Source organism: Epinephelus fuscoguttatus, linkage group LG5 (assembly GCF_011397635.1).
Source record: "Epinephelus fuscoguttatus linkage group LG5, E.fuscoguttatus.final_Chr_v1".
NCBI lineage: Eukaryota > Metazoa > Chordata > Actinopteri > Perciformes > Serranidae > Epinephelus > Epinephelus fuscoguttatus.
Genome location: NC_064756.1, coordinates 36,052,287 through 36,079,950, shown reverse-complemented (window position 1 = coordinate 36,079,950; position 27,664 = coordinate 36,052,287). Strand labels below are relative to the sequence as shown.

General features: G+C 40.7%; 1 protein-coding gene across 3 annotated transcripts; it reads right to left on the bottom strand.

Moving 5' to 3' along the window:
* Positions 1 to 1,324: 1,324 nt before the first annotated feature.
* On the bottom strand, positions 1,325 to 27,664 carry rsf1a (remodeling and spacing factor 1a). Of its 3 annotated transcripts, none has more exons than XM_049576537.1 (18): positions 27,474 to 27,664; positions 24,760 to 24,851; positions 24,181 to 24,273; positions 21,980 to 22,185; positions 20,593 to 20,729; positions 19,426 to 19,533; positions 17,360 to 18,785; positions 17,019 to 17,220; positions 16,707 to 16,916; positions 14,469 to 14,573; positions 14,044 to 14,123; positions 13,042 to 13,090; positions 12,454 to 12,566; positions 9,189 to 9,253; positions 8,011 to 8,182; positions 7,669 to 7,898; positions 6,624 to 6,821; positions 1,325 to 6,285 (listed from the first exon to the last, which is right to left on the bottom strand). In XM_049576537.1, exons 1-18 carry the CDS (start codon positions 27,625 to 27,627, stop codon positions 5,489 to 5,491), a joined length of 4,437 nt encoding a protein of 1,478 aa, XP_049432494.1. In that variant the 5' UTR covers positions 27,628 to 27,664; the 3' UTR covers positions 1,325 to 5,488. The 3 variants fall into 3 exon arrangements, with proteins under 3 accessions (XP_049432494.1, XP_049432495.1, XP_049432496.1); XM_049576538.1 differs by having other exon boundaries at positions 8,011 to 8,179; XM_049576539.1 differs by having other exon boundaries at positions 17,019 to 17,196.

The following is a 27,664-nucleotide window of genomic DNA, read 5'->3' as shown; positions in this document are numbered from 1 at the left end:
TGCCTGGGATGTTGGTTTTAATAACTTAGAAAACATTTATGTTACAGCAATACTACAGTAACAGTACAACAGAGAAATGGAAGGAGCCACATTCACATCCAGTGGTGCCTGTCTGAATGCAGATTAGTTGGACTGAACATTTTAAAACCAATAGATTTCCGCCACAGTGCCTTAAACAGATGCAAACTGGGTTCAGTGGAATGACTGAGAGGGGTTGGCATAAATGCACACCTTAATCTCCCCATACTACTAAAACAGGTGGGGTGCTTCATCTTGCCTTGAAGAGTTTGGAGAAGGTTTTACTCTCCTTGGTGTCCAAATGCTGTGTCAGAGGATTATCCATCATAATGACAAAAAAGAAATAAGGAGTAACAGACAATACTCAAGAGTTGTCCCACTGAAAATCTCAACAGGGGCTGCTATCTATTAAGTACTAAGAGTCCAGTTGAGCTCATAAATGATATAAAATTATCCTGATGCTCAGGATGCTGCCCCTGCACTGCTGCATTACAGGGATTTTCCAAAACAGCCTGTTTAAAATCTAGACACATTGTATTTGCAGTGGGATCTGGAGGATAACACATTATGTAAAAGTAAACAAGTTAATTAGATTCTGCTCAGGGTATTTTATCTTATCTTTATCTAATTGATGTTTTTTTCACACAATTGAGTCCCACAACACCTGCACAACCTCAGGAAAGTACCTGAAAGAACATTTCATAATTTAACCAGCAGTAAAGTCCAGCCACCTGGAACCCACATTATCTGAGTGTGAGAGAAGGACCAGTATATATGTACCAGTAATCCCAGTTATCAGTTCAACAATTAAATCTTACTTGATGCTTTTGGCAAACCGAGAAGTTCTTCTGCACAAATTCTGCAATTGTGAACCAAAACTAAACAAAAGGTTCAAACATTTATGTAAAAATCAACTGATAATTGTCAGATTTTTTCTCAGTGCCTCCAAAGCTAAATATAAACCACTGATATAATCTGAAGTATAGACTTGATTTTTTTTTTTTTTTTTTAATCATTACAGTATGTTTATCAAAGTTATCGTAAAGGATACTGTCGAACAACATTTGACTAAAGTTTCAGATCTTGATCTAATAAATAAGATTACTGGTAAACGTCTATGAATTGTCGAGCTTTTGCATCATATAAGATTGGTACATAGAGGCAACAGTAATTAAGTGCCCGACGGGCTAAAAAAAAAAAAAAAATCAATTTTAAAAGGGCACAAAAGCAGAAAAAAAATAAACCTCCTACTTATCTGACAGTTTCTTTGTATGTGTATCTTGAGTTTGCTTTTTTTATGTCGACCTTTAAAAAAATCTTTTTACATTTTATGTTCCCTGACAAGTGACTGAAGCATTTCCCCACAGATGTTAAAAAAATACTCTTTTACTGGAAGTTTGACCCTGAAAGACTGTTTCCCACCCGACGTGACCATAAACTGTGCACAGAATACACAAGTTTTTACTGTATAAAAGTTAATGTTTTTCAAATGAATTATTCAGTAGTGTTTTGTGACATCTTAAAATAAAGAAATATTAAAAGCCTCGGACTAGATTTAAGAAGATGCTAGAACTGCTAGAAGTGTGTTTTGTTTTCTGAAAACAAATGTGTTTATTGCACCTCAAAAGCTTCAAAGTTGAAAAGAAAGTGAACTCCATGACTTGGATGAAGGCCAATTCAAATATAATACTAGTTGAAATGTTTTTGGTGACTTCAGCTGATTGCCTTTGTTCTCTGTTTGGAACCAGGGCTCATTATATTATACTCTCATGCAGTGTGAGGCTCATTAGGAGAGACAACCAGGTGGTTTTGAAAATAAAGAGGCAAGGAAAATAAAGCACGAGCACATCGGATGTGAATCAAGAGTCGTTGTTGTTAAAAGTCAAAGTTCCAAGTCTTTTCTGATTTTGTTAAAGTCATCAAATTTGTGATTCATGCCTGACTCAAGTCTAAGCATTGTGACTCGAGTTCACACCTCCGGTCATCAGTAACTTTTAAATCTAACATTCTGCATTTAAAAGGGGAAATCATTAGAAATTCAGGGTTAGGGGGAGCAACATGGTATTCAGAGTTAAACCAGGCTAGCCTCTTCCCATTAACAGCTCACAGCAGGATAAAAGTCATTTAAAGCCTAAACAGTGATTTGACTGCATGAAGTTGAAGGAATTCTTCCATTATGCCAAACAAAGAGACCACAGTCAACCCCAAAATTTATCTGCCACTATTATACCAGATAAAACTGTGTAAATCCCTTCAGTGATGGTTATTCAGAAGCTAAGATGACTGGTAGAGAAAACAAAGTTGTTTGAGTGTGATCAGTAAATAAAGCTTTGTTCCCTCCTCCTGAAATGTTGAAAACCTTCAAAGATGTACAACACAGGGCTAAAAGTAAGCAGTATCCAGCTCTTTGCAACAATCCTGTGACATTTCCCCTGGTGAACGGGCTCCACGCTGGTCTTATTTCACACAGTCAACGGCCGCAGAATCTCAAACAAAACAAGCAAACCGTTGATGAACTCGCAGTTGAAACCTTATCGATCCACACATCACTCACAGCAGCATCTCTCCTCTGCTCCTTCATATAGAAAATATAACACTATATTTTACAAGAGGACTAAGAGATCAGAACATCTATTATCTTACAAAGAACAGCGTACAGGCAGAGTATGTACAGCAAACATGGACCCACCGAGCCAAGGTCCTGTGAACATATGGACCCAATGAGTGACCAGTCTGAAACCGAACACTTTGGCTGTCGGACAGAACCTTGTTCAGCTCTAAACATCAAATGAATTAGGATTCTACATGTTACTGTTGATTTTCTTTACATCTTCCAAAAGTTTGAGTTTCATGATCTAACCCCAGTTAGGTAACTGGAAAACTAAGTTTGAATGACAGTGTGGATGCTTCAAAGTCTATATTTATAGATCAGATATTCCTAAATCTGAAGACATAACTACTGAATTCTTTGCAGTTAACAGGATCACAAATTGAACCAATCCATCATAAACTGCCTGGGGGTCAGTTTTCCAAAATCTGTTCAGGTGATCCTTATCAATTTGAATAACATTAAGTCACTGTATTTAGCGTTCATTACTAACATGCTGCATCTACACCTTGGTAGCCATCTGGAAAATTGCACATTACAAGGGAGTTAAGTCTTCACAGCTGAGAGGCTGCAGGCAGAGAAGGTTTGGTGTTTCTGATAAAAAGTGTCCTTCATTTAAGGCAAACATAATTTATAGAGTAAACTCTAGTGTCATGGAGTTTACCACTGGTATTAAGCACTGTGTAGACTGTACGAGTTGTTGAGGTGCACTTGAATGCACCATTAACAGGGAGGAGGAGCTGGTTCAGTTAAACTACCTCAGTAGTTAGCATGTTGAGCTGATCATCACTGTCATATCCATGTAAAAAGGCTGTCACTGGCTGCTCTACATTATTTGTTTTATTGGATCACGATTTGCCCAGGATGGCGGAGAAGCATCTCGTCTCAAGAGTCGATTCAGCCAAATTACTAAAAAAAACATTTTCTTACCTACTTATTTTTTCTTAAAGGAATACTTCACCCACAGAATGAATATTTGTACATCAGTTAGTCATACCATGTTACCTCCTTGAATTCCTGGAGAAAACTTTGTTTTTTTTTTCCACATGCCTCCGCAGAAACAGAAAAACATATTGACTGTATTTGATTGATTGGGGTCCACATTTAACAACAGCAAAACTATATCAAGACATCAGTCTACAAACTCTCACACAATTTGCGCAGTGTAATTGAAGTCTCATTCATCCAGTCATATGCTCATTATTTCCCAGACAGGCAGCTCTTTCGGAGGGGGTACTGAACTGAACGTGAAACTTAACCATGCTTGCTTCAAAGCCAGACTCCATTAACAAAACTAGTAATTTTACCTAGCTGGACGCAGGAGCTGCTGGTCTACCACTGCCTCTGTCAGTTTGTTTGTGTTACAGTTACTGAATTTGAACTAACCCTTAAACACACTAAAGTCACACAATACAAACAAACTAACTGACAGAGGCAGTGGTAGACCAGCAGCTCCTGTGTTCAGCAAGGTAAAATTACTGTTTTTGTCAATGCAGTCTGGCTTTGAAGCGAGCATAAATTCACTTTCAGTTCAGTCTTGAATCAAAAGGTTTTAGAGAAAATCCATGTATTTGGGAAGTACTGAGCATAGGACTGGTTAAATAAGATTTGGATTATACTGCACAAGTTGTGTGAGAGTTTGTAAACAGATGTTTTGATACATTATTGCTGTTGTTAAATGTGGTTCCCAATCAATCAACAAGTCAATATGTTTACCGTTTTCCGTGGAGGCATACAAGAAAGTTTCTCTCACAAAATTCAAGGTAACACAACATGACTGATTTACAAATGACCATTTTGTAGGTAAAGTATTTCTTTAATAGTATCCAGCCATGCAGATAGTTTTGGTTTAATTTATGCCAGGTTTGATTCATCTGTCTGAGATTTCTGACACCACCCCCAACACAATGGACGCGAATCCTTTTTTTAATTTGTGGTGATCACTGTACTGAAAAAAAATGGCACTTCAAAACTGTTAACTCTAACTTAGAGTTAACAGTTTTTTTTAGATTATTTTTTTGTCTTTTATTTTAATAGAGAGAGACAAGAAACATGGGGAGAGAAAGAGAGGTATGACATGCAACATATGCCCCTGTTGTGGTTGTGATATACCCCTTAACCCCTTAGGCTACTATTTTTCCAGTACAGCACCACAGCAATGAAAACACTATTGTGAGGACCATTGTATTCAGGTGGAGGAAAAAATCTAAGAAATCTCAAAACCCGGACTGGTAGATAAGAGTAGAGGTAAGTAAGAACTGTGCTTTTATTATGGGGAGGTCTGGTCTCTCAAACCATCAGGTCACAGGATCCAAAGTGTTCGATTCAACACTGACACTCTCCTTGGCGGTGGGTTATTAAGTGCTATGAGAATGATGAAGTGCTTTAGGTTGAGGTACACTACAAACAGACTCCTGTGACCACTTCAACCCGCCCCAAATGGGATGAACCCTCATCTATCATAACTATCATCCTGCCACATGGACCCACCACAGAGATGTCTGTAACTCCAGAGTTCAGGGAACACAATGACCTCTGGCTGTGTGTGAGTGCATCCATTGAAACATGAAGTGCTGCCAGTCCTGGTGCAAAGATGCCTTTGGTCCGGCCGGCCGGCTGTTAACATTCCAGAAGTGACGACGAGTGAAAATGTCATGAGCTTGTGTTGTGAATTACATTATGTGACAGTGGAGAGCACTCTAACACAATACAACAGCGAGGAGGAAGAGCAAGACAGGAGAGTAAGAAGGGGAAGAGGTGGAGGGAGAGAGATATCCAGTTTCAAAGGTGGTTTGTGGGTAAAAGGCCTGACAGTTAAAACAAAAAACAAAGAAGCGAGCGTTATTCACACAAACACAGCCATCATGACTGTGGACTGTTCTGGACAGAGTTTAATGAGTCTGTCTGGCCCTCCTCCTCCTCTTCCTCCTCTTCCTCCTCCTCTGGATGTAAGGGGCCATTGTGCCTGCCCTGCCTGCCTGATCCTGCACTGTCCCTGGGCACAGCGGGACTTCCAGCCCCAGGCTTCGCCGGGCCTCTGGAGGTCCGATGTCCGTTTGATGGAGACAGGCTACGGCCTCTCCCCTTTTCCTGAGTGTCACTGTCGGCCCTCCTCTCCCCGCCTGAACACTTCTTCATCGTCGTCGTCTTCTGCCTTCCCTCCTCGTCATCCGCCTCCTCCTCGTCTTCCTCTTCATCATCATCAGAGTCGATGCGGTTGAGTCTTTTACGGACTGGACGATCCTCTTCCGATGATGACTCTGATTCCTCTGATTCTTCCTCATCCTCATCATCCGTTGAAGGTCGCCTTTTTTTCAGCATCTGAGCGAGCCGTTTGCGTCGCTGCTGTGACAGTATCTCTCTCCTCTTCCCCCTGCCCATCTTCTCCAAGTCTTCCTCTTCTCTTTCTGTCCTCCTTAACCTCCTCCACTTGTCTTTGTCCTTCTCCTTCTCTGATAATTTCCGTCTCAGCCGCCTCCCTCTCTCTCTGTCATCCTCGTCATCCTCGTCATGTTCATATCTCTTCCCCTTCTCTCTCGTTCTGCGTCCCCGGAGATGTTCCTCCTCTCTTCTCCTCCTGTTCACTCGTCTTCTCTGGTCATCTTCCTCTTCATCTTCATAATCATCATCCTCCTCTGACTCTCTGGAGGAAGGCGACACTAAAAGAAAAAAAAGGGTAATACTGATGAGGGGCACTTATATCATCCTGCTGACCCTACACAACAAGAAAAACATGCACAAAAGGAAGAATTTGATAAACTACACGAGTAAGCATTACAAATCCCATTTCCAGGATTTTTTCATAGCTAAAGCCGCTACACTGGTCAATTATAAGATCTGTTTTCTTGCAGTGCTGTGGGAATTTTATCCAATACATCCTTCACACAGATATAATCTGTGTTCAACTGATGGTGAGTGAAGAGTTGTTCCAACTAGTATGCTTGCTCAGAAAGTGATTTGTGAGAGGAAATGACTGTAGCTGCTAGCGGTGACTGACCATTGCTGTAGTCACTCGAGAGATGCTCCTTGCGTGGTCTGCCACGGGGTTTAACCTTAATCCTCTTGGCGGAGGCCCGGGAGTTGTCAGATGATTCAGACGTCTCGCAGTAGTTCACCTGCTGGCGCTGGCCACGTCTCAGACCCCGCCTTTTTTTGTCAGTTTCACTGTCAGTCATGTCGCTGAACTGATCCGAGCCTGAAGAGGACAGGGACAGTGATAAATTTACAGATTACAATTTTGATAATCGATTAGTTGGTTCCAAAATCGATACTGTCTGGTTACAGTTTTAAAACGATTTGCTCTTTTTCCTCTGTTTTCTGTCATTGTGAACTGAATATCTTGGGGTTTTGGACTGTTGGCTGGACAAAACAAGAAATGTGTACGTGTATGTGTAAAAAATGAATAAATAATACACACACACACACACACACACACACACACACACACACATACATATATATATATATATATATATATATATATATATATACATATACATATATATGTATGTATATATATATATATATATATATATATATATATATATATATATATATATATATATATATATAGTATATATATATATATATATATATATATATATATATATATATACACACACACACACACACACACACACACATACACATATGTATTCCACATACAAGTGGTATACATTATCTGATTTTAATTAATTTAAGACACAGCTCAGCACTGTGTGTCAAGTTGTTCCAGTCATAAATCTGTAAATAATGTTGCAGTTTGGCACTTATTCAAACTTTTATAATTTAGAGTGTTTAGGGCCTTAGAACAGAAGTATATGGTGGCCATTCCCATGCTCAATTATGGCTCATAAGTTGTTCCAGCAAATTTTGGGTTGATACCATTTGTTAGACAGATTTGGACCATTTTTTACCTCTTAAGAATTAATAACATGACATTACCACATTAAGACCATAGATGAATACATGCTGTAATTTGGTTTCAAAAACTTTTGGCAACAAAAAGTTATATAATTTGTTTACCCTCGGCGTGCACTCACCCATTTCTTCATCACTGTCTTCCTCCTCCTCCTCCTCTGAGCGCCTCCGCCGCCGTCTCAGCCGTTTCCTGCCCCTGCGTTGGGGCCTGCTGGGTCGGTGCTTAGGTACGCCTCTCACTGCCCGTCTGGGGCGGGTCCCACTGTCCAAGCTGCCCATGTCGCTGCCCGCATCTTCATCTTCATCCTCGTCATCATCAGCCCCTGACGCACCAAAGTCTTCATCCTCTGAGCTTTGAGAGGGCAGAGGACAAAAAAAAATAAGCCAGATGGAAACAAATGCATTTTTAAAGAGAGAATAAGAACAGCAGAAGAGAAATGTGTGTATGTGGATGTGTCTGTTACCTGTTGCTGAGCATGAACTCGTCTTCACTTTCTGCTGCTGTGCTGTCACTCTCCAGGTCATTCAGTCTCCTCTTCTTCCTGTTCCTGGCCGAAGGAGCCTGGCTTCTGATTGGCCGCTGGCTCTCCTTTCCTTCCTCTGACAGGATAGTGTTGATGTCTCTGCCTCGACCTGCTTCAACATTAGACCAGTCCGAATAACAACAGTAAGTTGAATCAAACATTAAGCTTGGGTTCTTAATCGTCTTGATGGGGTGGCAATGTGCTGCATCAGAAGCTGGAATAAGGCTGTTGTTTCTATAGACCAAATCACAATGTTTGTTTACAATCAATTCCGGGTAGAAAACTCAGCGTCATGTACATAAAATCAAACGGCGCTTTAGTTGGTTAGTTGATAGTCACCTAAAAAAGGGCCCACCTAAAAAATTCAACATTAGTTTAAATGTACGCTATGTTTAGAATATTTTCAATGCTTTATCTTGCCGTTGGACATCCTTTTCTGACAGGGAACTGAGGTTGTTATCTCAAAGCCAAAAACTTTTTAGAAACACCAGATCATTTGTTGACAGCCTGCTTCCATATTGTTTCCTGTTTCAAAACAGACGAGCTTGCCTTACGTCAACCACCAGCACAAGTGTTTAGTGCAGTCCAGTGTTTTGCAGCGCATCTTTGTATTGTTAGGTTTTTCTACCTCTTGAGTAAAAGCAAATGCCACATTCCTTTTACTGTTTTCTCTGGTCATGTAGCACCAATGTTTTGTCCTTCTACTGCATAGCCAGCCTAGTTTTCTGGAAAGACCATCTTTCTAGCAGTTAAGTACTTCTTTTATTGCATCTTTTCCTGCCAGATGGACAGGGCTTCTAAGAAAAGGATCTCTTGAATGTCATCATGTTTATGCTTATGTTAAGTTATACAGACACTGTAAACTGTGGTTATTTTTTTAAATACTGATGTATTCATTAACCCCAATACTGGGCTGCAAACCCTCTCTGAATACCTGCTGTCTAAGAAATAGAATAATAAAAGTAGAAATAAAATAATAATATTAATAGCAATAATATATAAAAATAAAATAATAATTTATAAATGTCTGTAATGCTGCAATTCATCGTCAGTACTCATCACTTCTTCAACAACATGAAATCTGTCCCATTTTTTTAACCTTCACACTATCCACTCACCTCCACAGAGGTCTCTGATGTCCTCCTCTATAGCTTCATCAATGGCATCGTCAAAGTCATCAAATCTGCAAAACACACGCACGCACGCAAAAATCAGATGTTGATAGCTTCTGTCTGAGATTTTGTTTTTATTGTGAGAACATTCAAATCTTCTGGCAAATATGACACACAGTCTAGTCATTTCAAAGGGAACCAATTACGCCTTTCCATATTTTGTATTTTATATATAGTGTTACCATGAAAAATGTTCATGGCCAATGTTTCAAATAATGAGGTAAACATATGTGAAAGTAATCTCTGTGGGCAAATACCTCAGGCTTTAGACCATTCTGAACACTGACATCATACTGGGTGTGGTTACATGATGGCTTCTCATTCAGAATGAAACAAATCTGAATGAAATCATTCGGAAATAAAGTTTTTCCAGGTAGTTTACATGGGAAATATTCATTCCGATTGAAGGTTTACATGGGAGATCAGTTTAATCGCCTTCATTTGGGTCTGTGCAAGGTTTGGGGCAGGGAAGGTTTCTGATTGGATAGGGGGCGGGGCGGATGTTACATGTACCGGAAGAAAACACTGTAGTCCTCGCTCCGGATAACAAGATGCTTGATGACGCCGTTCTTAGTGCCTTTTTCAGGCTTGTTTTGCTTAAATTCTTGAAGCAGCAGTACGACAACAACCTTGTTCTGCTAATGTTTCTTCTGTTGAGGAGGAGAAGAGAGGTAGAAGGTCGAAGAAGGGAGACAGAGGACCGTGCTGTGGCAAATGGAAACCGGTGAGTGCAAAGAGTCCGACTGCTCTATTTCAGCCCGTTGCTATGCACGCTGTATATGTCATCATGCCAGAGGGGCAAGGAAACGAGCATGCGCAGAAAGAACGGAATGGCTGGAATCGGGTAGGAGGTGTATACAAGACAGAAAAATTCTTCCATTCGGGTTCTGAAAAGGAATATTCCACCCCTGTGCACCCGATTAGATTTTCTTTTGGGTTGGCTGTTTTCATTCGGGTTGAGGTGTTTACAAGAAGCATTTCTATTCGGGTAGGGCTTCCAACCCGAACGCAAAAGGAATACATGTCTCCATGTAAATGCACGTAGTGTGTCAGATTTCTTTATATGGTCATTGACTCCAGGCATGCTACTGCAAGTGTTTACGTCATGTAGCCTACACTGCTTTATGAAGCTACATGCTAAAATCAGGGAAACATGTAGTATTGGTTGCCATTGTTGAAATTTCTCCCTGAATTCGGCTTATATTCATGGTGCAACATGTCCATTTGTGTTTAGAAGCATATATTGGTTGATTTTTCCATGGTAGAAAGTGCTGCTATTCTCTGTTATTCCACCCAATATAACAGTGCAGATACAGAGAGATATGGAAACGCTGACCAATCAGAGCAGACTAGGCCTTTTCAAGAGCAGGATTAAAGAGACAGACACTAAACAGAGCTAAACAGGGTGAATACAGGGGCACGTTCAGTCTCAAAATGGTGTGCACCGTTTGTCTCCGGTATTCCAGGTTAAACGACACGTTTCCTTAAAATGGTGTCAAACAGTGTGCAGTGGGCTTTAGGATAGATTTTCTCTCGTTTGGTGGGTGTGTCTGAGATGTATCCAATCAGCAGTAATGTGTATATAAATAAGTACTGGGTATGTCTTTACCTACTATGCATACAATTTTTGCTTTATTTCACACAAACTTTGGCAATGTAAGCATGTTTTCCACGCCAATAACGATTTAACTTAACAGACCTAAACCCTGCTGTATTAAAGCAGCTCTTACCTTTCTTGCGTTTCACACAGCATTTAGAAAAAATCTGAACATCCACAACTCCTGCCTCCCTCCAAAGTCCCATCCCCCTCCTCCTGCAACTCCACCTCCCTCCAAAGGCCTACTCCCCCCTCCTCCATTACGTCCTCATTACGTCTATGATAGACATAGGCGTTGGCAAGGTAACGTTAGATACACGGAAGAGGAGAGTGAGTGTAATGTTACAACCAAGACAGTCAAACGCAACCCTGGAGTTTTAAAACTCAACTGGAGTCAGTGATGACTGATGAGTTTTAGAATAAGGTTATAGTGCTAACGTTGAATAGTAGTGTTAACGTTACTAGTAAGTGGAAACGCACAAGGAAGGTAACGTTAATGTTTCAGAGGCTACGCTACAGTAGGATAACGTTAGCCATTAGCAACTGCATGCTGTGTTGTCATATAACGTTATATGTTGTATTAGAAGCAAACTAAACATAACGTTACCTGTCCTGCACAGTCAAACGCAACCCCAGAGTTTTTAAACTTATCCGGGATCAGTGATGACTGATGAGTTTTATAATATAACGTAAACGCTAACGTTAGATAGTACTGGTGACTGGCAACACTGGAATGTTACACGAGCGGTTACATCAGTCTAGTCAGAGGCCTCCACATGGGGAAGACAGACAGGACGCTCGGCCAATCATGGAGATTTCTTAAAACCATATGAGAATGGTATAATTATGAGTTTTTATCTCTGGTGGAATTCACTTACATTTTAGTGTGCCATCAGCTTATAAATAGCATTTTAACCTAAACAAAGAAAAGCGTAAAATTTCCACAAAGGTAAGTATTGCTTTAAAAGGCAGTGCACCTGTGTAACACAACAGGGTGTCTAATGGACCACCATTTCTGTTTAAATAAAAGTTATGCTACGTTTTGTCAGGGCTGAACGTAGCCCATGTTTTCCAGCACAGACAGTAGGAGGAAAATAAAGTGTTTTTTGAACATTAAAGCATGTAAACATGTTCTTAAATAAAAGTGGGAACCTGAAAATGAGCATGAAAGGTTCCCTTTAACCATTTCTGTTCACATCTCTGATGAAGGCAAGTCATCACACATTTCATGTGACACTAGAAAACTGTAGTTGCAATGCAGATATAATGAAGCATTTCAAGACCCCCCTCTGGCACTGTAAGAGGTCAAAAAGTGAATGATAGAACTGAAATATGGACTGGTATGTCTATTCATGTTTTTCCAACAATCTTATCAACACTTGCTGGCAGTAGTGTTCCAAGGAACACAAGAAAGGTGAAGTCTGTCAGATAATGTAAACATAAATGTAAACAACTGAGGTTTCAAATTAGTAAGAGACAAATTGGCTTTGCAAATGTTTTACATACATTTGTTACACCTTAAAGATACACATGATGAGACACACTAAATGTCACATAACTTTCTTTACAAGAAAACCCCACCTGTACATCAAACTTCCACCAGGCCACACCCACCTGTAGCTGATGTGCTTCCTGGTTCTGGTTGATCTCCTCCCCAGATTTTTGCTCTTTTTAGGATCTTTCTTTTTTGTCGACTTTGCTGACTCCTCTTCCCCCTCATCTCCCTCCTAAAACAGTCAGGACAATTCTTTTTAATGTTGCACAGCAAAATATAAACTAATGTTTCTATTACATCAAACAGATGGCCATGTTAGGTTTCAGTTTGTTTCACAAGATTAGATGGTTTAATGTTTTCATTTCAAAGGGCAGTTTTGAATTGCATTTCACCATCTGTGTTCTTTATTGATCTCAGAAGCCCCAGGTAGAAAATACAAACACCTAAGAGATGCTGCTGCTTTCCTTGCGACAGCCACTGTAATGCTATAACTGCAAACATGGGCAAGCTTCTTTGCTCAGTGTAAGTAAATCTAAGTGAAACTTAGATTTTAAAATAAAAAGTTCTGGCATTAATAACATGTTAAAACTAAAAAAATGATGCACTAAAGTAATGTCATTATTCCCCATGTGTTTAAACTGACAGGGATAATTATGAAGCTGTGTGTTGAAAATGATGTGATAAATTCTTTTACTTATTTTACTCACAGGTATTATGTTCTCCACACTGATTCCCACGTACACCAGCCGTTCCCTCCTGGATGGGCAAGGACAGATTAGGGTAAAAATCCACATCATTCTGACTTAAAGACTTTTTTCAGAACATTGATCTGTGTGTTTTTGGATCCCACACATTTTAACGAATGAATTTTCAAATCTTTCCCACAACTTTTTCATGCTCATGACTATATGGGGATACAGCCATGCATTATTAAACACACACTTCCCAGGCATTTGCAAATAAGTAAACTGCTGGTGGTTGCTAATTTTCTCGTTAGACATTTCTGCCACCAACTAGCTGCATAATTACGCCCATTGCCAGTAGACCAGAACGGCACACGCCCCTTTTTGGCGGATAGAAAACCAAAGATCGAAGAGATGTCAATGCAATTTTACTTTGACTTATAATTTTTAAACGTTTGTATGCATTTATTTCTTGTTAAACAAATGTTTGTCTTATGGACATGTCTAATAATTGTTTTGTAACCTTGCCTGAACCTGAATGTATGTCATATCTTAATAAATGAAGGTTGATCTCCCCAAGGTTCATTGCCCCACTGACAGTGAATATTCAGTATGTGCATCGATCTCAGTCTGAAAGTCTTGGTTAACCAGCAACATAACTGCTTTTCTGCATTTTCCTAATTTTTTCCCTAAGTGACTGACACACTTTTCTTTTTTCCAAAAGGGGTGCAGGCTTGGCGATGACGCAATGTCGGACTGGTCCATGTGTATCACATAATAGTGGTGATGTTCCATAGTCATGCAATGCTGCACCTTATTTGAAATTAGTAATAGAAGGAAAGTATTTCATGTAATGTTAGACATGTTTTGGGAATTTAATGAACATATTAACAACAACCAAAATGTTGTGTTAATTCCAAACCATTTCCAAGGCTGGAAAATAGTTTTTCTTTTTTCATAACTTTAAGAGGAATTTCATGACCGTGGAACCCATGTGTGAGTGTGTGTGTTTGTGTGTGTGTTTACCTCCTCTCTGCTCTCTCTCTTTTCTTCAGAGCACTGTCCAGGTTCTGCAGCTGCTCCTCCAGTTTCTCACACAGCAGCTTCTAAATGAAGGAAAACCAAAAATACACAAATCAAATGTTGAAAAACATCTCCTTGTCTTGTTTATTAGTGAACCTCAACACTATATTAGTATCACTGAAGTAGTGTAGTAAGGTTTTTGTGTTGTACTGTCACGGCATCAAAAACAATACCCAGCCTTACAGTCAATATGAAAGCAAAACTCTTGGCAAACTCAGAATCAAACCATCAACAACTTTAAGACATTACTGACCACAAGGGTAGGGAATTAGAGATTTTTAGTTTTATTTAATGACCATTTGACATCAGATAGGTATTATCACCAAGATAGAAGATCAGATGTGTTTTATGTGTGTCACACAGCTTACATGTTGGCAGGGTGGGCAGAACCACTCTCCATCAGGAATCAACATGAGTGGTGGCCGCAGGCAGGCAGTGTGGTATCCACTATCACAAGAGTCACAGAGCAGGATCTGAGGACAAACACAGACAGACAGACAGGCAGGCAGGCAGGCAGGCAGGCAGGCAGAGTCAGCTGTGATAGAAACACTGTATTGAATTCCACACAAACAACAAACGACTTCAATACTTTTCATTGTAGCTTCACTTTGTTAATGTGCAATGGGAATTTGTCATTACTGTTGACATTTCATAGAGTACTTAATCCAAACAAAACAATATGATTCCAGTTTATGCCTAAAATGTTGGATTGGATTGAGGTCAGCTCTGTGCAGACCAGTCAAAGTCTTTATAGACCTGCCTTGCTTAGCATTAAAAGATAACTTTGGTATTTGTTAACCTGGACCCTATTTATTTTTGTGTGCAAGTGACACTGACAGGCTCATTTTGTTATTATTAGTGTCTGATAACATTATGGAAAGATCCCTACAAAATTTTAACGTTTTCCTTAACCTTTCACTGATCCAGTCTGTTTGTTACTGTGTCTAATCAAGTTTCATTCAAGGAGAAGTCTCAGTCTGAAATCTTGCGAGAGGTGAATGGACTTGCACTTGTATAGTGCCTTTCTCGTCTTTTGACTACTCAAAGCACTTTTTACACTATGAGTCACATACTCTCATTCATACACACATTTACATACTGGTGGCCGAGGCCACTGTACAAGGTGCCACTTGCTACACAGTTTTAACACACTCACACAGCCATCGGGAGCAATTTGGGATTCAGTATCTTGCTCAAGGATACTATGACATGCGAACTGGAGGAGGGATTGAACCGCTGATCTTCCAATTACTGGACGACCTGCTCTACCTCGTGAACCACAGCCATTGACTTTTTGCAGGGAAAAACAATGGTGGCAATGTTAGTGAGAGTTGGGGTGCCAACAAGAGTGTGCTGTGTTAAAGCACTGAAGGCATACTTCAGTGTTATCCAAAAGGTTTCATGGCTGAGTATTTGGCTGATTTCGATAATGTGTAAAAGATAGCAAGATTTCAGAAAAAAAGACTTTTCTTGTCTCAGTGAAAGGATAAGAAAAATGTTTCATTTCTCTGTAGGGTATTTTTCATAATGTTGTCAGACACCTATAGTAACAATCTGAGCCTGTCAGTGGCAGAAATAAGCACTTTTAGTGGACATGCATTGACAGTGCATATTGCCCCGAGAGGTTACATTGCAGCCTTTTTTCGCCACTGCAGCTGCAGTGGTGTCTTTCAATAACAGATCAGTTTTAAATACTGTTGTATCCATTAATCACTCAAGACACAGTCAGACACAGACACATCGAACAAACATTAAAGAAGTAATGCCTCTGGTCGTCTATGTCTCAGCCAATAAATTGCACTTGAACACACTGTAAAGACAACAGCGAGTGGCCAACTAGCAAGTACATTTTGTGTCTGTTTCAGAGGAAACAACTCTCCATATCAGCAGGCAGCTGTAGTCTGTATGTTATTCAAAAAGGTAAACAAGAATACCAACAGGATGGATTCAAGACACTGGTTAGCCAGTTTGCACATTAACAATACAACCTGTTGATGAAAGAACAAAGGGTATTTACTGTGTGCTAGCGAACAATAACACAAACAATAACAAACTGTTTCTGCTTAAAAAATAATCTTATCTAATATAACAAGTTTGCTTCAGTCTTATGCCCCCTTGACTTAAGCTGTTTGTTTGCTTTCCTCACTTCCATTTCTCTTATGGTGCACTGAGCTGAGCTACCAATCAGAGTGATTTCACTAGGTGATGGACTCTGTTAGGGCCAGAGCCGATTCAACATATTGAATCAGCCAAAAAACTCATGGCAAGGGCTGACTAGCGCCAACTGTGTACAATACACTGCAACAACCAGGGTGACAGACACTCACCAACAAACCAACACTGACTGAGGGCCCAATGGTGGCTTGGTGTGTCACCGCCCTTAGAAATAAAAACATGGGAAAATAGGGTCCAGATTGAAAAATACCGAAATTGCCCTTTAGGATTTCCCTTAATTCAAACCATGAGGCCTTGGACAAATTATAACAAACAGCCACAGACCACAAGTACTCAAATATATGTGGACAGGGGGTGTCCACTTACTTTATCATGTGTATAATAAAGAAGTGATACAGTCTGTGACACAATCACACTCTCTCCTCTCTCACCAGTTCAGGGTGGTTGGGCAGGCCACAGTGACTGCAGGCATCCTCACTGGGAATCTCCTCTGATTTACAAGATTCTTCTGAGTCGCTCCCTCCTTCGCTCTCCCCCTCTGCTCGTTTCCTGCCTCTGTCCTCCACCTCCTCTCCCTCATTCAATTTGCGTCTCTTGGCACGAATGTTGGACCATCGGGGCCGTCGATGCCTCCGTTTACCCTGAAAATGAGAGAGAGGAAATAGTCAAACAGTAAAAAAGAAGTTAAATCCAAGGTTATGTGTTCATAAAATGTTCAGGAAGAACATTTAAAAACTGATTACCCTCTGTTTCCTAATTTGCCTGACAAGTTCTGTTTTTCTGTCTTTCTTTGTAGTTGAGCTCTGCTCCCCTTCATCTTCTTCTTCTCCCTCCTCCTCCTCTTCTTCTCTCGTTCTGGTAGGCAGTGCCTGTTTTTTTTGTGGTTTCTTTCTCTGGCTCTCAGCCACCTTTGAGCTCGGCCTGCAGGTTGGCAAAGCAGATGATCTTCAAGAAAAAAGGTGTAGATGGGACTGAATTTATTGTCAAAATTAAATCAGCTGTATTTGAGATTACAATGAACAAAAACAAATAAAAACTTTATTCTGTAATAATAATGCCCCAGTTAATGGATCTATATACATACCTGCAAATCCTTGCAGATCTCCTCAGCGGCCTCCCTTCCTCGTGCACCTCCTGCTCCCTCTCTTTCTCCTCCTCCATTCCCCCTTTCCCCCTTAACTTGTTTCTGCGGTGCGGAGGAATCTTGATCTTTAACCTGATTCCTTCTTTTTGGAGCTCAGAGGAAGCTTCCTCCAGGGGACCCTGCCTCTCCCCTGATCCAAGCCCAGTGTCCTTCCCCCTAACCTGGGCAGTCGACCTACCATTGACCCCATCTCCCTGCTGGTCTGCTTTTTGAAATGGAGCAGTGCTCCCTGATTCTGCCTCCAACTTTCCTGAAGTGCTTTTACTCTTTTCATGGTCATCTTTGCTTCCTTCTTCTGCCATGGGGTGCCCAGACACTTCTCTTCTCCTCTCCTCCTTTTCATCCACGTTCTCATCCTTCTGTTGACGACTGCTGTGCCCAGTTTTTGTCCCCCTGTCTAACTGCTCCTCTGTTATTTTTTTACTCTGGTCTTCTGCTGTCTGTCTTTTGAGGTCCTCTGTGGTCTGTGACAGTGAAGACACATTAACAGAATCCACTTTTTTCTCTGAAGTTTCAGGGAGTGGGTCAGATTTTAAAGATGACAAAGGTAGTTTTCTAGCTGTTTGAGCCTCCATTGCCGCAGGAGGAAGATGAGCAATGGCAGCTGTTGCTGCAGTCTCCCCTTCAACCGGCCCCTTCCTTACCAGCACTGATTGCCGGCTCATCTCCCTCTCTTCCTCCACAGCCCTGGAACCCCAGTGGTCTAAACTGGGCCCATTTTGTTCCTGGTGCTCAGCACTGGGGGCTCTGTGACGCTCAGATGGGCTACGGATGACCCCTACATGACCTACAACACCGACTTGACCTATAACTCCTATGACTCCGTTTTGTCCCTCTTTGTGCGGCAATGGGAGAGATGGTCTCCCGTTGCTCAATTCTTGCCTCGATGCAGTGACCACTAGTTGCTGCTGTGGTTGTGAGGCAGATGGACCTCCAGGTGGCGCTAACGGGCTCGTCAACTTCCCCTCTTTTCCATGACTGTCCTTGGTCTGGATCACTGAAGGGTTACAGACAATAATACTACTGCTGGTACTGTTGTTAAGGTGGTTGCTGTGGTAGCTCTCAGCAATCTTAAGCTCCCTCTTTTTCAGTGGTATCTTGGCTTGCTGGTTGCTCCTGACGACTGCCCGTTCAGCTTCCTCCTCCTTGTTCATTTCCTGTTTTGTTACAGTTGCACCTGGTGCCATGACGACAGAGACAGCGTTTTTGGGAATGTCAGCATCCCTGGATTCTGATTTGATGACGGTGGTGATCGTGCTCACACGGTTATTAAAGACAGCCAATGATTTGTGGTCCATCCTCTCTATTTTCACCTTAGCCACAGTGTTTTCCTGCTTGGTAGGCTGCGTCTCCTCCTGCTTTATCGCTGCAAAAACAAAAAAAACAAAATAATTATGCTTCTAGAAACAGTAGACAGGAGGGACAGAGCACAGGGAGCAGATCAGGTAGTATAAAAACTAATTTGCATCAAGATGAGAATCAAATTACAAGTAGTGTCTATAATAGGAGTGTGGATGTTTATCAGCCACTTGAACTGGTAAACAACTATTACTATTAAGGCCATTTTCTATTATTCTTGTATTTGGTAGATAAAATAATCTGGCTTATAAAAAAGTGAATGTAGTGGATACTTTGACCCGATTCACATCACTTTTCCAGTGACAGAAAAAAAACTGAAGGGTGTCCTGGTGCCCTGAAGGTTTAAGACACTGACCATGTAAACACTCGTAGTTTGTGTCTGGTTATGGTGGCATGTCATTTCCACTCTCCCTCTCTCCTCATTTCCTGTCAGCTCTCTACTGTGCACTTTCTGCTAAAGCCAAAAACGCCCTAATATTGTGTCATTCAGCTCAACACACCAAGGATGTATGCACCAGATTCTGCCATCTATACATCATCTTTCAGATTATTTAACTTAACAGACTTACATAATTCAAGGGTGACGTTCTCGTTAAACAAAGCATAAACGTAGAATAACCAGCTTTTTTTTTTTTTCGTCAAGATACCTTGTAATAGGGGTCCCTCTTCCTTTACAGGCTCAGCCTTCTCACTATCAGCGTGTTTCTCTGTGGTCTTGGAGGGTTCAGGCTTGGTGCTTCCAATGGCCTCATCCCCTAAGTCGTCAGAACACACACACACACACACACACACACACACACACACACACACACACACACACACACACACACACACACACAGATGGAAGACAATGGTGGAAACATTAGTGAGAGTTGGAAAAAGGAGTGCTGGTAAGAACTTGTATTATAGTACAAAAAGCACTGCTTAGTGCTGTCTAAAAGATTTTCAATGGCATGGCTAAACATTTAGCTGATTTCAATAATGTAGAGAAGTCGCGAGATTTCAGAACGAGACTTCTCCTTTAACGGGACTCAACACGTTTTTGGACAGAACAGTTTTGGAAACTCCCTGCCCACTGGGTAGCTCACCCAAAAACTACATAGCTTCAGGGCTCTTTTTCTGTTTCTATTCACACCACCATTGGGAACAATTAAGTGATGTATGTACTGTTAGCTAGCTGACAGTTCATATAGCAATATCACCTTTGCTTTGAAGAGTCACAATTGTATTGTATTTACACCAATCACACAGACACAGAAATAGAGTTGTGGTGAAATTCTTTTGGAGTAATGCTTATTAATAATATTCAAGCCTTAGCAGACTGTAGTGCAAGTGAGAAAATTATGGAGAACATTCACTGAAATCTGAAAAAAGTTTGCCTCACTGCAATCTACTATCAATTCAGAAGTCTGTAACTCTAGGATTTTCAAAATATGCAAAATCAATTGACATGTATCATCGATCATCTATCAATTAACATCTATATATCACAAGTCCTTATTCAAATGCTACCAAAATTGGCACAGACAGTCTTGGGATACTTCTGTTACCTTCAAGATATCTTGGCTCTTCGTTGCATTTATGGACATAAAAACCTCAACAGTGTTTCAACTAACTTGAGGGAGAGAAGATGATGAGAACTAACCTTTTGGGGTGGAACAGCCACTTTTAATATTTTTCTCTCAGTAATAATTTCACATTTTTATTGTGATGTACGTAACATCATCATTATACATCAATCCACTGATGATTTTAACATGAGATAATATAAACCCTACAATTTAAATAAATAACTACTCATTTGCCCAAAATACCTGCATCTTTCTCTGTGGGACTGGCACTCCTGGATCCAGCCTGATTCTGGTTCTCGTTCTGGTCCTGGTCCTGATTCTGTTTTGGTTCAACTTGGGCCTTCAGCAGTTCCAGAGCCTCAGCCAGGTCGTTGCGAGTCCTGAGAAGACAGTTTGTATAAGTGTCTCAAACAAGAAACAAAACTAGAATTACCACCCCACGGTTGTATGCCTCCGTGCACCAGTCAAGTTGCAGTTACAGTTTACATCCATGTCTGTGAAAACATGGATACTTCACACATATTTCCCCCCCAGCAGCACAGATGATCTATAGATCAGTGTCACCTATTCAGTATCTGACCATATGTTTTCCCTTGTCTTCCTGAGATATGACATTCAGAAATGGCCAGAAAAGTGTTTCATGCAGAACATTATGATGTCACAGTAAAGTTGACCTTTGACGTTTTTGATATAAAATGTCATCACTTTATCATTTTACCCTATTAGACATTTGTGTACATTTTTGTCGTAATTAGCTAAATAATTTTTGAGTTATGGCCAAAAACATATATTGTTAGGTCACAGTGACCGTGACCTTCGACCTCCAATTACCAAAATTGAATCAATTTATTCTTCGATCCAAGTGGACGTTTGTGTCAAATTTGAAGAAATTCCCTAGAGGTGTTCTTATGATATCATGTTCGAGAAAATGAGATGGATGCAAGTTCACAGTGACCTTAACATTTGAACTACGACCTACAAAATCTAATCACTTCATCACTGAATCCAAGTAGATGTTTGTGCCAAATTTGAAGAAATTCACTCCAGCTGTTCTTGAGATATTGTGTTCACAAGAATGAGATGGATGCACGGTCACAGTGACCTTGACCTTTGAGCCTTTATTACAAAAATCTGATGAGTTCATCCTTGAGTCCAAATGAACATTTGTGCCAAATTTGAAAAAATTCTCTTGAGGCATTCTTGAGATATCGCGTTCACAACAATGGGGCGGATGGACGGACAGACGTACAGACAACCCGAAAACATAATGCCTCCGGCCACGACCATCGCTGGTGCAGAGACATAAAAACAGGAGAGCAGAATTTGAAAATACTTTGGGGTGAAGAGACTAGACACTGCAGCCCGTTATCCAGCAGGGACAAACAAATTATTTTAGGAGAAAATAAGTGAGGAGGCGTTAAGCCAAGGCTGACATATTATTGTTTTGTTGTAATGTGAACCTGACTAAATAAAATAAGAAAAACAACATTTCTAAGAAAATAATATTTAGATCGTAAAAAAACTATAATTTTCACAGAGACAACAATATTAATACATGTGACTGTAGCCTGAGACACTGGTGCCACCTATTTACACACAATAAGAAGTTTGTCCACCAGAACAGTAATACCTAACAATGCACTTCCAGGTAGATCCGTCCAGATCGTCCTGTTCCTCTGTGTACAGTCGGATGTTCTGCTCCTGGTCCAGCTGAAGCCAGTACATCAGGCCCTGCTGGTCTCGACCTATAGGCTGCAGACGCATCTTCTCAGGGTCCTCCTCATTAATCGCCATCTTGAACTTTAAGTTGTCATCAAACTGGCACTCGCAGAGATACTGAAGGGTAAAGGTGTCAAAGGAAACAGGAGGAAGTTGAAGGGGGGAAGATATAACAAAGACATTAATAAACTAGAGACCATTTAATGATTTGATCAACAAGTAAGGATGCACCGAATATTCGGTAACCGAACGGTTACGGACGGAGTAAAATGTCGGCAGTGTGGAGAAATTTAAATCATTCAGCCCGCTGTGTGAGTACAGATTTCAACCAGCAGCAGAAACGAAACAGCGAATCCCGCCGGTTGTGGGTTGAACGGGGGTCACTGACACGGACAGGAATACGTATTCCTGTCAAATGCAGCAGCGCATGATAACGGCTTACCGGTGACGGAGAAGTCCGGCTCCAGGTGAATAACTTGACTACCCAAAAGTACCTGAACAGCCAAGCCATGGCAGCACACAGTATGTGGCGTATCAGAGGAGAAACGAGCAGTTCACATTTCTCTCTTTGTGGCAGGTAACAGCCCAAAAACCTCACCGCACTTTAGGGACTGTTCTTTACTTATGAAGGGACTTCATTTGTTTATTTTATTTGGATCCCCCCTATGTTAATCACTTATTGATGTTGTTTTTGAAGTATGAATAAGTCAATAAGTAATTTATTCCATTGAAATATCATTGATGTATTATAGAAAAGTGATTTATCTTTTTATAAATGACAAAAGGCACATCTGCCTCATTTTTGCTGTGGTATTGTGATACTACTCAGAACTGTGATACTTTCACTGGTATCATACCGTGGGTCCCAATTTTGGTACCGTGACAACACTAATCTGGAGGTGGTTCATCTGCAAAAACTAATGAAAAACTAAAAAACGGCATTCGATATTCAGTACTCGGTATTTGGACAAGCGTTTAACATTATTCGGCTTTGGCCACAAATTTTCATTTTGGTGCATCCCCATCAACAAGCCACAAAAAGTCAATCCAAACTTAAAATGAATGTGAGCCTGGTGCAGACCACAAACATCTTCAAACCCTGCCCTTATTGTGATCTCAGCTACACAACTGTAGAGTTTCGTGACTGCATTTTGCACAGTTGTGATGTTGGCGCATTGATAAAATCTGTCCACAGACAAACAGACAGCTGTTGCATTATTGCAGTTATTAAAAAGATCACTGACAACATTTTACATGCACACCAATATTCCACTATTAATATCCTGAATTTGATATGGGTCATGTAAACAACATACTTCATTAGAATTTTCCAAAGTAGACCTTTTTCCTAATTTAGCAGTTTACTTTAAAGACATTTGGGATACTCTGGTATTATCCTGGTTTTATGAGCATTCTTTAAAATGTATACAGAACATTTAAAATATGCGCCTCAAATAGGGTTTCTAACGCAGTTTGCAAAACACAGCATCTTGTCTGTTTACGGTCAGCTCTGTGCGTTGTCATGGATACATGTACACAAACCAACTTGCCAACAGCTTGCAAAGCTGGATGAAAATGCATGGCCAAAAGAAAAGCCCACATTTCTGGTCAGAAAAAGAAACACACCTACTATACATTATGAAAGATCTGGATATCAACAGCTTTTTGCATATGCACAATATCATAATGTCGTCCTTTCCAATAAGGTGGTTTAAGAGATGAAAGAGGGGGACTGTGTTTGGATGGTCCAACAAGGCCACAACTGGTTGGAATTTAAAAAAAAAAATGCTATTTTGACACAAAGAAGCAATATTGCGCAAAATATAGTGGCTCAAGCCACTACACTTTACATATTTTGACGTGATAAACAAAATGTTAGGGCAGGTTACTTGGAGTATGCACTTCTGCATGTAAACAGGAATATAAATAGAATATTCATTTTCATTAGCCATGTAAACAGCTTTTTAGGAATGATGTCCTTTTTGCAATATGGGCAGAAACTGGAATATTTTGTGCATGTAAACATAGTCATTGTGGTTGCTGCATTGACTGCAGATGTTTCAGTCTTTCAGATATACTTATAACATTGAGTAAAAACATAGCATGTCATACTTTGAGGATGCATGACTTGCACTCCATGGACATCTCCTGGTAGCCCTTCTGCTCCAGCTCCCATGCCCAGGTACTGTTCAACTCCTGGCAAACCTACAGGTAACAATGATTAGATAGTCATTCCATACAAGCCTGTTTGCACAAGTTAACTGTCTCAATGCTGATATGTTTGGTTTAATCTTTTCTCATCTGCTGACTACAAAACAAGTAAGGCTCTAGTAAGTGGGACGTTAACTCAATTCAAAGCTCCACAAGGTCAGAGCTTTCTGTACACATACATCTTTGTTATTGTCCTGCACTTAATGACAGACAGGGGGCTGTAACTGCATCTCATCCATGCTAACGAACACTTCCTGCACAGTTCATCTTAGCTGTGGGGCGTGGTCACAGATGAGAAACTTGAGCGCAAACCTGAGAACTGTCTGTTAAAATGCAGTAAGAGAGTACTCCATCCAGAGACAGCTAAACTTACTGATGGCTTGACCTCTTCAGTTAGTCATGTTTAATTATGTCAAGTGCAGTTCAATTGGAATATAAAGCGAAACACATTACAAACACACACATAGATGGAGCCCTCACCTTAGCCAGGTATTTTTCCCAGCGGTCAGCAGTCACAGATCTCCCCAGTTTTCTGAGCAGCTTCACGTGGAGCTCCACAAGAGGTTTAGGAACTGGAAAGCACACAGGATGATCAGAAACCTAACACTGTTCATCTTAATTTTTCACAAGTCACTACAAGACCACAACAAACAGTTGTCCTACTGAAGTGCGCAAATGTAAAGCCACTCAAGGAGTTTTTCTTGTAGTTGACCCCGATCTCCTACCTCCCTGTTTAGGAGGCTAAAGGGTAAAGATAATTTCCCTTTTGGAAATTAATCATATCACAAAACACATGACTAGGATTTCAATTTAAACACTGGCACTTTTATTTCATTTTTTTTAGCAGCTGTTAAAAATCAGTGAACCACTGGTGAAAAAGTAAAAAGGAAAATGACATTTATGATTCCAGCCGAGAATGTGAAATAAGTTCATACATACTAAAATCGCTAAGGTTGTATTGTAATCTCTGGGAGCTCATAAGCCAGTTTATCAGTGCAACTTAAATGCCTTGGGATAAAAAGAGAGACACACTAACAGTATCAACATTTTTTAAATAAACACTGCTCAGTGTTTCTGCTTATAATATGCATTATGTTCTCTGCACTGACATGGTCATTTATTTAAACTGTTTTATGCACTAAAAGTATTGTTAAGATAACTGGTGAGGTGCTTATGAATGTTTTATGTTGTTGACTCAGTGCTCGGTAAACAGATGTTTACTTTGTCTGTGGTTTTCAAAAATGCTCGCAATCTCGCAGTTACATGTTTGATTTTCAGGAAAACATTCTACCTATTTTCCTATTCTAATGTCCACCCCTTGGATAAGAGGTTCCCTGTTATCTCCCATATACAGTATAGTTGTGTAAAAGTAAACACAGTTGTGCAGATCAAGCTTAAAATGAGGTATTATATCAAATACACAATTGTGACTGCCACAGTCAAACTCCTTGTTGAAATCTAAAAAGAAAATTGCAGGATCATCTTCAAGGAGTTCATTGTTTGGCTTAATGTTATTGCTTATTCTATGATTCTCCTAGAACCTGACTGACATTCATCAATTGTGTTTTCCAAATCTTACACAACAAGCCTAGGTTAATGACAATATCTCATAGTCGTTAAATCAAGTGATCAGCCGCCAGTAATCAGTAACCAGTGCATATTTGTGTCATTTGCATGAGATATTTATCAGATTCCTAGATTGAGGCATTTTATCGCAGACAATTCATGCTAGACTGCAGCAAAACACACCTTTCCATCCCCATCTTTACTCTTTCAATCCATTTTCTTTTTATTAACGTTGAAATAAATTATTGTTGTGTCAGGCGTTATGTTAAGTCTTTCATGATACTGTTAAGACTGTTATGTGTAAGTACACTAATAACTAAAAAAATACAGCCTTGGTACTGGACAGAAACATTTTGAAAAGGGGGCTGTAACGTTAAGGTGTGATCTAATGTGAGACTTTTAAGGAACCCAAGAAATTATAGGAAATTCCAGCCTTCTTTGCTGACATCGTGAACTGAAATTTTCTACTAATCCCGAAAAGACAAACACGGGTGATCATGCCCGAGTCTGAAACGGCAGAGAAATATCGTAGATAACGTAACTACAGCATGAACATTAGCTGTTATGTCTAACTTCACTCTACGTAACGTTACGGTATGGAAGCTTACTAAACAACAGAACTAACGGTTCGAGATAAAACAAGCTAGCTATCAAGCAAAACTGTCTCACACGGTTCGCACAGCAGCTAACACGAAAGCTACGAGTGTTAAACATCTCTGTCTGATGGACGATAACACGGCAAATCAACTGTCCGTGATGTACTCTGACTAAAAGTTGACGAAATTCTTGATGCTAGCTGGTTAGCCAGCAGCCAGGGTCCCCATTGCGCCTGTGCAATTTTGACAGGCACTCTACCAATGGCCAAAAAATAACATCCCATGCTATTAGCTAACACTAATCGAGCACTTTGACAGTCTTCTAAAATGCACATCGAGAAGGGAAAAATATCAACACATATACACAGAGGACACGGATGTCATTTCAGTCCGAGTGCCTGCGAGGCAAGGCCGGTGAAAAATTACACCTGACAACACTCCGGAGCTAGCTGGTTGGCTGTGTGTGGTCACTAGGCAGTGCTGCATCATGGCTCCCACACCAAGTTTAGCGTTAACAAATCAATACATTGACAACATTATCGACGATCTGCCACTCGACTCTAACTACACTTACTCGGGGTAGCTTGCCAACATTTTTTACTCCCGTCTGAATCCGTTTCTTCTAACTTTAGCACAAACATAGTCCCAAGTGTGTGGAATTTGGAGTGGGGCTAGCTTTATGTTAGCAGTCTACGTTTTCTCCTGTCCAATTATTTCCTCAGAAACTTGGGCAAAAAACAGTTTCTCTTTCAAGGGAAACTGACTCTGACTCGGGCCAAAATGTGCCACAACTGGTGAAAGAGCACAGAAGCTCGCTGACTAAACTCCCGATATAATGCTGCTCTGCCGAGCCACACACTCTACATTTTTCGTCATCCTCATCATCCTCACGATGATGATGATGGTGGTGATGATGATGATGATGATGGTGATGGTGGTACTGGTGGACCCCTTCTCCTTCGGTTTCAAGTGTCGCAGCTTTCTACCACTTCTTCGCCCCACCACCACCACCGCTAGCCACCGATCTCTCACCTGTCGTTGTGTCCCGCAGATACCTCTCCATCTGCGGGAAAGTCATCTCGGGCAGATCCAGCACCGCTCCGTATCGCTCCAGAAACGAACAGACCTCCGCGAAGCTCGGGCAGAGCGCCGGGCCGGAGCTTCTCACCACCACCGGAGCAGCCATCTTTCCAGGCGGAGAGAAACAGGAGGGGAGGGCTCGC